Source organism: Oncorhynchus mykiss, chromosome 12, assembly GCF_013265735.2.
Source record: "Oncorhynchus mykiss isolate Arlee chromosome 12, USDA_OmykA_1.1, whole genome shotgun sequence".
Classification (NCBI taxonomy): Eukaryota; Metazoa; Chordata; class Actinopteri; order Salmoniformes; family Salmonidae; genus Oncorhynchus; species Oncorhynchus mykiss.
The window spans coordinates 65,725,166-65,740,808 of NC_048576.1; the positions used below are offsets into that span (position 1 = coordinate 65,725,166).

The 15,643-nt window shown below is 41.4% G+C and overlaps 1 protein-coding gene across 2 annotated transcripts; it reads left to right on the forward strand.

Annotated features, from left to right (window-relative positions):
• Window positions 1-1,314: 1,314 nt before the first annotated feature.
• Window positions 1,315-5,460, forward strand: LOC110517168 (interferon a3-like). 2 transcript variants are annotated; one of them, XM_036938094.1, is made up of 6 exons: window positions 1,315-1,751; window positions 1,925-2,012; window positions 2,309-2,383; window positions 2,551-2,700; window positions 4,710-4,787; window positions 5,119-5,460. In XM_036938094.1, exons 2-6 carry the CDS (start codon window positions 1,926-1,928, stop codon window positions 5,206-5,208), a joined length of 480 nt encoding a protein of 159 aa, XP_036793989.1. In that variant the 5' UTR covers window positions 1,315-1,751; window position 1,925; the 3' UTR covers window positions 5,209-5,460. The 2 variants fall into 2 exon arrangements, with proteins under 2 accessions (XP_036793989.1, XP_036793988.1); XM_036938093.1 differs by lacking the exon at window positions 1,315-1,751 and having other exon boundaries at window positions 1,878-2,012.
• Window positions 5,461-15,643: the final 10,183 nt, after the last annotated feature.

A 15,643-nucleotide genomic window follows, 5' to 3' on the forward strand; every position in this document is an offset into this window, starting at 1 on the left:
CAAAGATAGGGAATTTTTTACTTGGATTAAATGTTAGGAATTGTGAAAAACTGAAATGAATTGTTTTTGGCTAAGGTGTATGTAGTCTTTCGACTTCAACTATACATTGGGATGATACCGTTTAGACATTGTTTGCTCATTGACGTCTTACACATTCTAAATTCCACAGTTCTACATCGTTTATATGTCGGCTAGACATCAACATTCTATTAGGATATCTTGGCAACATCTTCCTAATGTACAAATACTCTTCAAACTACATATTCCCTACCCAATTTGATACGTCAGCCAAAGGTGTCTAATATTACTGGGGAGAAAACTCAGGGGAAACTGATGACATCACACAACTTGTGTAAAACAGCTGGGAAAACCCCAAAATGCATCCACCGCAGACGTGTCATGGGACATAAGAAGAAGTTTCAGCACCATTAACAGGTAAAGCACTAAAACGCATGAAGACGTCAGCCACTTCAGCACTTTGGACGTCGCCACACTGTCAGAGATTCTATCAGTGGTTCTGTGTTGTGGCTGCAGCCCTTTTGCTACTGTTATTGCCATGCTTGTAAAACTATAGGCAATAAATTGATGATATATGTGACGGGAAATATCTCTCTCGGACTCTTTGCTGTCACTTTTCAAGTGTCACTCTTATGATTCATGGATGGTCCCCAATAGAAAAAAAGATTTTATACATAAGGCCTACAACTAAGGCTATATCAAATAACACCAAGGCCCGTATTTATAAAGCATCTCAGAGAGTAGCATTGCTGATCTTGGATCAGTTTTGCCTTATAGATTATAATGAATGGACAGAGGGGGTCCTGATGCTAGATCAGCACTCCAACTCTGAGATGCTTTATGAATGAATGCAGCAGAATAAGTAGGCTACATCTGAAATTTTAGCCTATAACATGACATTTCAATATGAAACCACCTATTACATCTTATCAAGACCCTGATGGAACAGGTGTGTTCGTACCGGGATGAAACAAAAGCCTGCACCTCCTCCTGCTTGTCTCCAGACAGATAGTTTTGGTGACCACTTTCCTACAGTATATGATCTGTACATTTGATTTTTATAGAAAAAGGAGCAATAAACCAATGCCAAGATTTTACCTTGCATAGTCATTCAAAAACGTCCCGAACACTGTGACACAAACACACACACACGCACGCACGCACGCACGCACACACACAACAGTAGAATAGCCCTGTAAAGTTCCAACAAATCATGTTGTCGTTGCTTTTCAACGTTGCATCACCTGCAGACAAAAGTAGTGTGAAAGTTGGTTACGTCATCATGAAAATGAAAGTTGAGAGATGTGGGTATTGACGCTGACGTCTCCCATTCACTTTTCATTTGAAGCGCAACAGCAGAAGACTACGGAACAACATTTCGGACTAACTTTGAACGAAACCCACTAAATGAATGTGTTATATGGCTACATCTCTTTAAAAGTGTGGGTTTTATTTCGACTCCGACGATTTTGTTATCAGACTTTTTTCCTCGGTTCACGCGAAGTTATTAGCAGTTGAAAGCAAAGCTCGCGAATAGCCTATTCTCGCTATAGTAATAGTCTAGCCGATATCTAGATTGAATAATATTTCATTGTGGTTCAACTATAATTTAAAGCTGTTTTCAAGGAGAATGTGTATAGATTTACTTGGATTTGTTCGTCCAGGAGACGGGGCAGGCATGGAATTCCAAGTGCTACATGTGCTAGTCCGGAAAATGAAAGTCCCCGCCTCCGGTAGGTTGATCAGGGGAAATTCTCTATACAGCTTTCCCTTTCCCAATTCCACATAAAACTACTTTACACAGCCAAGATGTTCAAACTCATCTGGATAACTAACAGCGAAACAAACTGCTATTTACAATGTATACAATGCAGAGCTGGAGTTGTATTTTTCTTATTATTTGCAGTATGCAGAGCGTGTGTCATTGCTGTGACTGGATCCGACACCACTACGGTCACTTGAGCGCAGAATACCTTTCCCTGCTGGACCAGATGGTGAGTTATTAGCACATTGTAAGAGGAGACTGAATGCATGTATTAAGGACAGCAAAACAACCAACCAAGCAAAATAGTAATGTGTTTCATGTTTAGCATCTGTGTTAGAAAACTGTTAGCCTATATTTGAATGTACATAGTAAAAGGGCTCTAAGGCTATAATGACAGCTAGATCAAGAGACGCTATCTACATTAGGCCTACTGTACTTGCAGTATAAGCTATACTTTATGTCTGTCTTGATTGCTCTTGAAGTATTTGACACGTGACTTAACATACTATATTGATTGTTTTCCAGGGAGGAGATATCACAAAACAGAATGCCCCAGTCCTTTTCCCAACATCACTTTACAGACACATAGATGATGCTGAGGTAAAGACTAGAATTTTGACTTATAGATTATAATGAATGGTCCTGATGATAGATCAGCACTCCAACTCTGATATGCTTTGGTATGGCGATCTTGACCCAATGTTATATTTATGCCATAACGGAAGCCTATACTGTTTCTAATCTTCTTTTTATATCTTCCTGTGTAGTTTGAGGACAAAGTCATATTCCTGAAAGAGACCATCTATCAAATCACAAAACTGTTTGATGGGAATATGAAATCTGTCACCTGGGACAAGAAAAACCTGGACGATTTCCTCAACATTCTAGAACGCCAATTGGAGAACCTTAATTCCTGTGTAAGTAACGGGTCTATTTAAAGTATAATCTCTGTTTTGGTCAGGGTTCTCCAACCCCATTCTTGGAGAGTTACCTTCCTGTAGGTTTTCGCGCCAACCCCAGTTGTAACTAACCTGATTCAGTTTATCAACCACCTAATTAATCAGGTGTTGTAGATTAGGGTTGGAGTGAAAACCTACAGGAAGGTAGTTCTCCTGGAACATTGTTGGAGTGCCCTGGTTTAGGTGTAGCCTACTAACTCTACAATTGGAAAAATCTACGTATAAAGTGCATATAAAGTATTCAACCTATTAACTTGTTCCACATTTTGTTATGTTACAGCTTTTTCTAAAATTGATTAAATAGATTTTCCCCCTCATCAATCCACACACAATACCCAATAATGACAAAGCAAAACCGTGTTTTAGACATTTTTGCAAATGTATTAACAATAAAAAACTGAAATATCACATTTACATAAGTATTCAGACCCTTTACTCAGTACTTTGTTGAAGAACCTTTGGCAGTGATTACAGCCTTGAGTCTTATTGGGTATCATGCTATAAGCTTGGCACGTCTTTATTTGGGGAATTTCTGTCATTCTTCTCTGCAGATCCTCTCAAGATCTGTCAGGTTGGATAGGGTGCGTCGCTGCACAGCTATTTTCAGGTCTCTCCAGTGATGTTCGATCAGGTCATGTCCGGGCTCTGGCTGGGCCACTCAAGGACATTCAGAGACTTGTCCCGAAGCCACTCCTGTGTTGTCTTGGCTGTATGCTTAGGGTCGTTGTCCTGTTCGAAGGTGAACCTTTGCCCCAGTCTGAGGTCCTGAGCGCTCTGGAGCAGGTTTTCGTCAAGGATGTCTCTGTACTTTGCTCCGTTCATCTTTCCCTCGATCCTGACTAGTCTCCCAGTCCCTGCCAATGAAAAAGAACCCCACAGCATGATGCTGCCACCACCATACTTAACTGTAGGGATGGTGCAAGGTTTCCTCCAGATGTGATGATTGGCATTCAGGCCAAATAGAGACACTTGTTTCTCATGGTCTGAAAGTCCTTTAGGTGCCTTTTGGCAAACTCCAAGCGGGCTGCAATGTGCCTTTTACTGAGGAGTGGCTTCCGTCTGGCCACTTTACCATAAAGGCCTGATCGGTGGAGTACTGCAGAGATGGTTGTCTTTCTCGATGGCTTTCCCATCCCCACAGAGAAAATCTGGAGCTCTGTCAGAGTGACCATCGGGTTCTTGGTCACCTCGCTGACAATGGCCCTTCTACCCCTGATTGCTCAGTTTGACCTGGTGGCCAGCTCTAGTAAGTATTGGTGGTTACAAAGTACCTTTCCCAGATCTGTATCTCGACACAATCTTGTCTCGGAGCTCTGCGGACGATTTCCTCAACTTCATGGCCTGGTTTTTGCTCTGACATGCACTGTCAACTGTAGGACCTTAAATATACAGGTTTCTGCCTTTCCAAATCATGTTCAATCAGTTGATTTTACTTCGGGTGGACTCCAATCAAAGTGTAGAAACATCTCCAGCTGAATTTTGAATCTCAAAGCAAAGGGTCTGAATTCATATGTAAATAAGGTATTTGTGTTTTTGCATCCTCATTATTGGATATTGTGTGTAGATTGATGAGGATTTTTTTTCTTTAATCCATTTTAGAATAAGGCTGTAACCTAACAAAATTTGGAAAAAGGGAAGGGGTCTGAATACTTTCCGAACTTACTGTGTATGGGTAATTACAGATTTTGAGTCATTTTGCGACGTCACATAAATAATACTGCAGCAATGAGAAATGTAAATTATTGTGGATTATTATTAATGAAAATGTTTTGTAAGCTTTGATTCATATTTCATTATGGCAAATCAAGTTTGATATTTTAAAGTGGAAATTACAATCTTTAGAATCCTTTTCAAACATTGAATACATGTTAAGGTTCCACTTCCTGCCGTGCAAGAAAAAAAATATTGATCAAATGAAGATCCTACACCTGTATGACGCTAATGTTTTGTTTAATTTTGTCCAACAGGTATCACCTGCCATGAAACCTGAGAGGAGACTGAAACGGTACTTCAAGAAGTTGAATAGTAAGGTTCTGAGAAAAATGGTGAGTTTGGTTTCATATGGCAACATGTTTAATGCATGTAATCAAATGAATATAAACTAGGCTAGGCTAAACTTGAGCAGTGTTCATTTAAAAAAAGTGGGTTCTGGGGCCATATGTATCAAGCATCTCAGAGAAGTGCTGATCTAGTATCAGGTCTCCTATGTCCTTGTTTATAGTGATCCAAAAGACAAAACTGATCCTAAATCAGCACTCCTACTCTGAGAAGCTTTACATTTGGCACCAGTCCTACTCTGTTGTTCAAGACAATATGTTCATTATTTTGCCAAGAAATGTCACCCCTCTAATATTTGAAATTTTCTGTGTTTTTCAGAACTACAGTGCACAGGCGTGGGAGCTCATCAGGAAAGAGATGAAACGTCATCTGCAAAGATTGGATATCCTTGCAGCACAGATGTACTGATCATCCAGACTCATTTCAGAAGCTACGCCCTTACCAGTTTATAAAGCATGAATACAATCATGTGGGACCCTGTCAGTCTATTTATTATATTTAAATCCATAAATTATTGTTTTTTATTTTTATAATTTATTATTTATATTTTGTATTTCCCTTTTGTACATGTGTTGAACTGAACTGTATTGCCGGTCTACTTGAAAAACCAGTGAAAAGATAATATTGCAAATGTGAATAAAAACGTATTTTGTAAAATTTTTCCAAATTTCATTCTTGTCTGAAACCAATGAGTGTGGATTTATAACATCTCATCTAACCATCATAGGGGATGCACATTAAACTTGTTGCTGATTAGTCACATATTAATTTCTACTTTAAGTTTATGTATGCTTGTAGTTTTTGTTTCTTTATGTAACTATTTTTACTGTGTTTTTGTACTTTGTGAGTGTTGCTGTTCATGTTTTTCCTGTTCGTTTTATGTGTGGTAATCACACAAGGGCAGGTGGCTGAAGGGGGTGGGGAGATCTGGGTGAGGAGTAGACGATAATCTGGGGGACCAGGAACTTTTAGCTCCCACTTGACTTTGTGGATTTTCATTTATAAAGTCTGTCCATTGTATTAAACACTTGTATGCCTTACTACGATTGGAGGAGAAACAAGAAAAAAGACTAAATGGAAAAAGAGACAAAAAACAAGCAATACTTTTAATGGATAATAGTTTAGTCCCCTGAACGAGGCAGGGTGCTGGTGGGCAAGAAATAAAAACTAATAATTTATATAGCTTAGTCATATACAGTGGGGCAAAAAAGTATTTAGTCAGCCACCAATTGTGCAAGTTCTCGCACTTAAAAAGATGAGAGAGGCCTGTAATTTTCATCATAGGTACACTTCAACTATGACAGACAAAATTAGATTTTTTTTCCCCAGAAAATCACATTGTAGGATTTTTAATGAATGTATTTGCAAATTATGGTGGAAAATAAGTATTTGGTCAATAACAAAAGTTTATCTCAATACTTTGTTAAATACCCTTTGTTGGCAATGACAGAGGTCAAACGTTTTCTGTAAGTCTTCACAAGGTTTTCACACACTGTTGCTGGTATTTTGGCCCATTCCTCCATGCACATCTCCTCTAGAGCAGTGATGTTTTGGGGCTGTTGCTGGGCAACACGGACTTTCAACTCCCTCCAAAGATTTTCTATGGGGTTGAGATCTAGGGACTGGCTAGGCCACTCCAGGACCTTGAAATGCTTCTTTTTACGAAGCCACTGCTTCGTTGTCCGGCGGTGTGTTTGGGATCATTGTCATGCTGAAAGACCCAGCCACGTTTCATCTTCAATGCCCTTGCTGATGGAAGGAGGTTTTCACTCTCATGATACATGGCCCCATTCATTCTTTCCTTTCCACGGATCAGTCGTCCTGGTCCCTTTGCAGAAAAACAGCCCCAAAGCATGATGTTTCCACCCCCATGCTTCACAGTAGTTATGGTGTTCTTCGGATGCAACTCAGCATTTTTTGTCCTCCAAACACGACGAGTTGAGTTTTTACCAAAAAGTTATATTTTGGTTTCATCTGACCATGTGACATTCTCCCAATCTTCTTCTGGATCATCCAAAGCTCTCTAGCAAACTTCAGACGGGCCTGGACATGTACTGGCTTAAGCAGGGGGACACGTCTGGAACTGCAGGTTTTGAGTCCCTGGCAGCGTAGTGTGTTACTGATGGTTGGCTTTGTTACTTTTGTCCCAGCTCTCTGCAGGTCATTGACTGTGTGGTTCTGGGATTTTTGCTCACCGTTCTTGTGATTATTTTGACCCCACGGGGTGAGATCTTGCGTGGAGCCCCAGATCGAGGGAGATTATCAGTGGTCTTGTACAGTGCCTTGCGAAAGTATTCGGCCCCCTTGAACTTTGCGACCTTTTGCCACATTTCAGGCTTCAGACATAAAGATATAAAACTGTATTTTTTTGTGAAGAATCAACAACAAGTGGGACACAATCATGAAGTGGAACGACATTTATTGGATATTTCAAACTTTTTTAACAAATCAAAAACTGAAAAATTGGGCGTGCAAAATTATTCAGCCCCTTTACTTTCAGTGCAGCAAACTCTCTCCAGAAGTTCAGTGAGGATCTCTGAATGATCCAATGTTGACCTAAATGACTAATGATGATAAATACAATCCACCTGTTTGTAATCAAGTCTCCGTATAAATGCACCTGCACTGTGATAGTCTCAGAGGTCCGTTAAAAGCGCAGAGAGCATCATGAAGAACAAGGAACACACCAGGCAGGTCCGAGATACTATTGTGAAGAAGTTTAAAGCCGGATTTGGATACAAAAAGATTTCCCAAGCTTTAAACATCCCAAGGAAAACTGTGCAAGCAATAATATTGAAATGGAAGGAGTATCAGACCACTGCAAATCTACCAAGACCTGGCCGTCCCTCTAAACGTTCAGCTCATACAAGGAGAAGACTTATCAGAGATGCAGCCAAGAGGCCCATGATCACTCTGGATGAACTGCAGAGATCTACAGCTGAGGTGGGAGACTCTGTCCAAAGGACAACAATCAGTCGTATATTGCACAAATCTGGCCTTTATGGAAGAGTGGCAAGAAGAAGAAGCCATTTCTTAAAGATATCCATAAAAAGTGTTGTTTAAAGTTTGCCACAAGCCACCTGGGAGACACACCAAACATGTGGAAGAAGGTGCTCTGGTCAGATGAAACCAAAATTGAACTTTTTGGCAACAATGCAAAACTTTATGTTTGGCGTAAAAGCAACACAGCTCATCACCCTGAACCCACCATACCCACTGTCAAACATGGTGGTGGCAGCATCATGGTTTGGGCCTGCTTTTCTTCAGCAGGGACAGGGAAGATGGTTAAAATTGATGTGAAGATGGATGGAGCCAAATACAGGACCATTCTGGAAGAAAACCTGATGGAGTCTGCAAAAGACCTGAGACTGGGACGGAGATTTGTCTTCCAACAAGACAATGATCCAAAACATAAAGCAAAATCTACAATGGAATGGTTCAAAAATAAACATATCCAGGTGTTAGAATGGCCAAGTCAAAGTCCAGACCTGAATCCAATCGAGAATCTGTGGAAAGAACTGAAAACTGCTGTTCACAAATGCTCTCCATCCAACCTCACTGAGCTCGAGCTGTTTTGCAAGGAGGAATGGGAAAAGATTTCAGTCTCTCGATGTGCAAAACTGATAGAGACATACCCCAAGCGACTTACAGCTGTAATCGCAGCAAAAGGTGGCGCTACAAAGTATTAACTTAAGGGGGCTGAATAATTTTGCACGCCCAATTTTTCAGTTTTTGATCTGTTAAAAAAGTTTGAAATATCCAATAAATGTCGTTCCACTTCATGATTGTGTCCCACTTGTTGTTGATTCTTCACAAAAAAATACAGTTTTATATCTTTATGTTTGAAGCCTGAAATGTGGCAAAAGGTCGCAAAGTTCAAGGGGGCCGAATACTTTCGCAAGGCACTGTATGTCTTCCATTTCCTAATAATTGCTCCCACAGTTGATTTCTTCAAACCTAGCTGCTTACCTATTGCATATTCAGTCTTCCCAGCCTAGTGCAGGTCTACAATTTTGTTTCTGGTGTCCTTTGCTAGCTCTTTGGTCTTGGCCATCGTGGAGTGTGACTGTTTGAGGTTGTGAACAGGTGTCTTTTATACTGATAACAAGTTCAAACAGGTGCCATTAATACAGGTAACGAGTGGAGGACAGAGGAGCCTCTTAAAGAAGAAGTTACAGGTCTGTGAGAGCCAGAAATCTTGCTTGTTTGTAAGTGACCAAATACTTATTTTCCACGATAATTTGCAAATGTATTCATTAAAAATCCTACAATGTGATTTTCTGGAATTATTTTTTCATTTTGTCTGTCATAGTTGAAGTGTACCTATGATGAAAATTACAGGCCTCTCTCATCTTCTTAAGTGGGAGAACTTGTACAATTGGTGGCTGACTGAATACTTTTTTGCCCCACCTTTTAAGTGGCATCATGGGGATCCTCCTAATAATTCTCAGTGGATAAATGAAGTCAATTGTTGTATAACATTAGACAAAAGTGTGTAATATATTGGCCAATGTGGCAGCACACAGTCCTTTCATAAGACTTGGAATTTCTTGATAGAATAGAGTTATTGTAGATATATACTGTATATCCGTTTGTATAATGGTATGAGGTTATATGAGGTCATTATTTAACATCTAGAATGGAGTATATGCGTGTTTACATTGTATGGTATAATACTCAGAGCCCCACCTGTTTCAATCCCTACCTCTTTAGCAAGAAATACAGTTTTGTTTTTGTTGTTGCCTGTTTTTCATGTGATTTTGGTATTAATACGTGTCAGATATCAGTTTCCAAACAATGTTTAAAAAATATATTTTAGTTCAAACTTGTTATGGCTGCAATCCCACTATCGGGATAAGTGTCATCAACAACCGCTGAAAAGCATAGCGCCACATACAATAAATATTACTACAAATATTTATATTCATGAAATCACAAGTGCAATATAGGAAAACACAGTTTAGCCTTTTGTTAATCCACATGTCGTGTCAGATTTTGAAATTATGCTTTACAGCGAAAGCAATCCAAGCGTTTTTGTATGTTTATCGATCGCACGATAAAACATTAAGTACACTTAGCATCAGGTAGCTTGGTCACGAAAATCAGAAAAGCAATCAAATTAATTGTTTACCTTTGATGATCTTCGGATGTTTGCTATTCTGCCTGCTACTCAGGCCCAGAAGCTAGGATATACATATTATTAGTAGATTTGGATAGAAACACTCTGAAGTTTCTAAAACTATTTGACTGATGTCTGTGAGTATAACAGAACTTATTTGGCAGGCGACACCCCGAGGTGTCAAGACAGATTTCCTCCCCTTCCTCTGAAGAGGAGGTGTGGCAAGGATCGGACCAATTTGCGGCATGGTAAGTGTCCATGGTATTTAATAAGAACACTCAACAAATACAAAACAACAAAGTGAACTGGCAACGAAACAGTCCCGTGTGGCACAAACACTGACACAGGAAACAATCACCCACAAAATACCCAAAGAACATGGCTGCCTAAATATGGTTCCCAATCAGAGACAACGATAAACACCTGCCTCTAATTGAGAACCAATCTAGGCAACCATAGACTTACATAAACACCTAGACTAGGGAACACCCCATAAACATACAAAACCCCTTGACCAGACAAAACACATAAATCCCCCATGTCACACCCTGACCTAGCCAAAATAAAAAAGAAAACAAAGATAACGAAGGCCAGGGCGTGACAGTACCCCCCCCCCCCCCCGTCTGTCCACGGTGGCGGCTCTAGCGCGGGCTGAATGGCGGCTCTGGCGGATCCTGGCTGACTGGCGGCTCTGGCGGCTTCTTGCAGACTGGCGACTCTGGCGGCTCCTTGCAGACTGGCGAATCTGGCAGCTCTGGACATGCGGGAGACTCTAGCAGCTCTGGACAGGCGGGAGACTCTAGCAGCTCTGGACAGGCGGGAGACTCTAGCAGCTCAGGACAGACTGGCCGGAGACTCTAGCAGCTCTGGAGAGACTGGCCGGAGACTCTAGGAGCTCTGGACAAGCGGGAGACTCTAGCAGCTCTGGACAAGCGGGAGACTCTAGCAGCTCTGGACAGGCGGGAGACTCTAGCAGCTCTGGACAAGCGGGAGTCTCTAGCAGCTCTGGACAGGAGGGAGACTCTAGCAGCTCTGGACAGGCGGGAGACTCTAGCAGCTCAGGACAGACTGGCGGGAGACTCTAGCAGCTCTGGACAGGTGGGAGACTCTAGCAGCTCAGGACAGACTGTCCGGAGACTCTAGGAGCTCTGGACAGGCATGAGACTCTAGCAGCTCTGGACAAGCAGGAGACTCTAGCAGCTCTGGACAGGTGTTAGACTCTAACAGCTCTGGACAGGCGGGAGACTCTAGCAGCTCTGGACAGGCGGGAGACTCGAGCAGCTCTGGACAGGCGGGAGACTCTAGCAGCTCTGGACAGGCGCGAGACTCTAGCAGCTCTGGACATGCGGGAGACTTTAGCAGCTCTGGACAGGCGGGAGACTCTAGCAGCTCTGGACAGACGGGAGAATCTAGCAGCTCTGGACATGCGGGAGAATCTAGCAGCTCTGGACAGGCGGGAGAATCCAGCAGCTCAGGACAGACTGGCCGGAGACTCTAGGAGCTCTGGACAGGCGGGAGACTCTAGCAGCTATGGACAGGCGGGAGACTCTAACAGCTCTGGACAAGCGGGAGACTCTAGCAGCTCTGGACAGGCTCTGGCGGCTCCTTGCAGACCGGCGGCTCTGGCGGTTCCTGGCTGACTGGCGGCTCTGGCGGCTCCTTGCAGACTGGCGGCTCTGGCGGCTCCTGGCTGACCGGCGGCTCTGGCGGCTCCTTGCAGACCGGCGGCTCTGGCGGATCCTGGCTGACCGGCGGCTCTGGCGGATCCTGGCTGACCGGTGGCTCTGGCGGCTCCTTGCAGTTGCTATGGCTTCCATTAGATGTCAACAGCCTTTAGAATGGGTTTTAGGCTTGTTTTTTGAAAAATGACTTAGTAGTTGTAGTTTTCAAGGTGGCTCTCATTTTGACTGTAGTCTTGCGTGGATGAGAGCGCTCACTTCGTTATTTATCTCTGGTATTGAACATACTACATTCCGTCTTAAATTGTATTGTTTATTTACATATTAGGGTACCTGAGGATTGATTAGAAACGTTGTTTGACTTGTTTGGACGAAGTTTATTGGTAACTTTTGGGATTGCTTTGTCTGCATGTTGAACGAGTGGAATGGGTGGATTACTGAATCAAACGCGCCAACTAAACTGACTTTTTGGGGATTTAAAGGGACTTTATCGAAAAAAATAACCATTTGTTGTGTATCTGGGATTGCAAACAGAGGAAGATCTTCAAATGTAAATTATTTATTTTTTTGCTATTTCGGATTTTTGTGACGCCTCTGCTGATTTGGAAAATGTTTTTAATGCTGGTGTACTTGGGGCGTTGTGCTCATATAATTGCATGGTATGCTTTAGCCGTAAAGCCTTTTTGAAATCTGACAAAGCGGTTGAATGGACAAGAAGTTAAGCTTTTAAATGATGTAAGACATATGTATTTTCAAGAATGTTTAATATTACAATTTTGTCACTTGAATTTGGCGCGCTCCAGCTTTACCGGATGTTGTCGATTTTGATCCCAGTAACGGGATCACTGCACTAAGAGGGAAATGGAATGTCAGTCAATGCGGGAAATTTCTAGAACTTTGAACATTTCTTCAAGTGCAGTTGCAAAAACCATCAAGCGCTATGATGAAACTGGCTCTCATGAGGACAGCCACAGGAAGACCCATAGTTACATCTGCTGCAGAGGAGAAGTTCATTTGTTTTACCAGCTTCAGAAATTGCAGCCCAAAAAATGCTTCACAGAGTTCTAGTAACAGACACATCTTAACATCGTGTTCAGGGGAGACTGCCTGAATCTGTCCTTCATGGTCGAATTGATGCAACGAAAACACTACTTATATGTGTGTGTGTGTGTGTGTGTGTGTGTGTGTGTGTGTGTGTGTGTGTGTGTGTGTGTGTGTGTGTGTGTGTGTGTGTGTGTGTGTGTGTGTGTGTGTGTGTGTGTGTGCGTGTGCGTGCGTGCGTGTGTGTGTGTGATGGGATGTATTTACATTATGGACAGTATGTGGATAGAATTATTATTTTTTATACATTTGCTAACTTTTTTGGAAACCTTGCTTTGTCATTATGGGGTATTGTGTCATTATTGAAGAAGATTCTTAAAGAAATCATAGACATTTAGGCTATGTTTTATAAGTTTGAACAGTATGGAATGGCACAGCTCAATACAATAGAGCACAGTAGAGTACAATACCGTATAGGATAGTACAGGACAGTAGATATTCATTCAGTACAGTACAGTATAGTTTAATTCAGTAGAGTACAGTACAGTTTAGTAAATTAGTGTAAAGTAGGCTACACTCTACTGTGCTGTACACTACTGTACGTTAATTTCCTTTCCTTTACTGTACTAAACACTGTACTGTAATGAACTGTACTCTACTGTACTCTTTTGTATTGTACTGTACTGTACTCTCCACTGTAATTAACTGGACTGTACTACACTCCACTGTAATGAATTGTACTCTGCTGTTCTCTATTGAACTGTGCTCTCCAAATTTATCCATGGACATTGAAATTAACAAACAAACCAACATTCTGACCAAAGAAAGAAGGCCGGTCCAGACAGCACCGTGCTTATTGGGTATGCACTATGTATCCTGTATTCAGTTGAAGTCGGAAGTTTACATTCACTGAGGTTGGAGTCACTAAGATTTGTTTTTCAACCACTCCACACATTTCTTGTTAACAAACTACAGTTTTGGCAAGTCGGTTAGAACATCGACTTTGTGCATGACACAAGTCATTTTTCCAACAATTGTTTACAGACAGATTATTTCACATATAATTCACTATATTACAATTCCAGTGGATCAGAAGTTTACTTACAAAGTTGAATGACTTTAAACAGCTTAGAAACTTCCAAAAAATGATGTCATGGCTTTAGAAGCTTCTGATAGGCTAATTGACATAATTTGAGTCAATTGGTGTACCTGTGGATGTACTTCAAGGCCTACCTTCAAACTCAGTGTATCTTTGCCTGACATCAAGGGAAAATCAAAAGAAATCAGCCAAGACCTAAAAATAAAAAATGTAGACCTCCACAAGTCTGGTTCATCCTTGGGAGCAATTTCCAAACGCCTGAAGGTAACCTCGTTCATCTGTACAAACAATAGTACGGAAGTATAAACACCATGGGAACATGCAGCAGTCGTACCGCTCAGGAAGGAGACGCGTTCTGTCTCCTAGAGATGAACGTACTTTGATGCAAAAAGTGCAAATCAATCCCAGAACAACAGCAAATGACCTTGTTTGTAACTGCACATGGGGACAAAGATCATACTTTTTGGAGAAATTTCCTCTGGTCTGATGAATCAAAAATAGAACTGTTTGTCCATCATGACCATTGAAATGTTTGGAGGAAAAAGGGGGAGGTTTGCAAACCGAAGAACACCATCCCAACCGTGAAGCACAGGGGTGGCAGCATCATATTGTGGGGGTGCTTTGCTGCAGGAGACTGGTGCACTTCACACAATAGATGGCATCGAGAGGCAGGAAAATTATGTGGATATATTGAAGCAACATTTCAAGACATCAGTCAGAAAGTTAAAGCTTGGTCGCAAATGGGTCTTCCAAATTTACAATGACACCAAGAATACTTCCAAGGTTGTGGCAAAAGGGCTTTTAAGGACAACAAAGTCAAGGTATTGGAGTGGCCTTCACAAAGCCCTGACTACAATCCTATTGAAAATTTGTGGGCAGAACTGTAAAAGTGTGTGTGAGCAAGGAGGCCTTCAAACCTGACTCAGTTACACCAGCTCTGTCAGGAGGAATGTGCCAGAAATCACACAACTTATTGTGGGAAGCTTGTGGAAGGCTACCCGAAACATTTGACCCAAGTTAAACAATTGCAAGGCAATGCAACCAAATACTAATTGAGTGTATGTAAACTTCTGACCCACGTGGTCATAAAAAATAAAAGCTGAACTAAATCATTCTCTCTACTATTATTCTGATATTTCACATTCTTAAAATAAAGACCAAAGATAGGGAATTTTTACTTGGATTAAATGTTAGGAATTGTGAAAAACTGAAATGAATTGTTTTTGGCTAAGGTGTATGTAGTCTTCCGACTTCAACTATACATTGGGATGATACCGTTTAGACATTGTTTGCTCATTGACGTCTTACACATTCTAAATTCCACAGTTCTACATCGTTTATATGTCGGCTAGACATCAACATTCTATTAGGATATCTTGGCAACATCTTCCTAATGTAAAAATACTCTTCAAACTACATATTCCCTACCCAATTCGATACGTCAGCCAAAAGTGTCTAATATTACTGGGGAGAAAACTCAGGGGAAACTGATGACATCACACAACTTGTGTAAAACAGCTGGGAAAACCCCAAAATGCATCCACCGCAGACGTGTCATGGGACATAAGAAGAAGTTTCAGCACCATTAACAGGTATCACTACTAACACTAAAACGCATGAAGATGTCAGCCACTTCAGCACTTTGGACGTCGCCACACTGTCAGAGATTCTATCAGTGGTTCTGTGTTGTGGCTGCAGCCCTTTTGCTACTGTTATTGCCATGTTTGTAAAACTATAGGCAATAAATTGATGATATATGTGACGGGAAATATCTCTCTCGGACTCTTTGCTGTCACTTTTCAAGTGTCACTCTTATGATTCATGGATGGTCCCCAATAGAAAAAAAAGATTTTATACATAAGGCCTACAACTAAGGCTATATCAAATAACACCAAGTCCCGTATT

What these genes read in the sequence shown, in the direction of transcription:
- LOC110517168 (XM_036938093.1), top strand. Translation starts at nt 1,878, where the DNA reads ATGTATACAATGCAGAGCTGGAGTTGTATTTTTCTTATTATTTGCAGT. An exon ending in TTTCCCTGCTGGACCAGATG is followed by an intron (nt 2,013 to 2,308) that starts GTGAGTTATTAG and finishes ATTGTTTTCCAG; the next exon opens with GGAGGAGATATCACAAAACA. An exon ending in TGGAGAACCTTAATTCCTGT is followed by an intron (nt 2,701 to 4,709) that starts GTAAGTAACGGG and finishes TTTGTCCAACAG; the next exon opens with GTATCACCTGCCATGAAACC.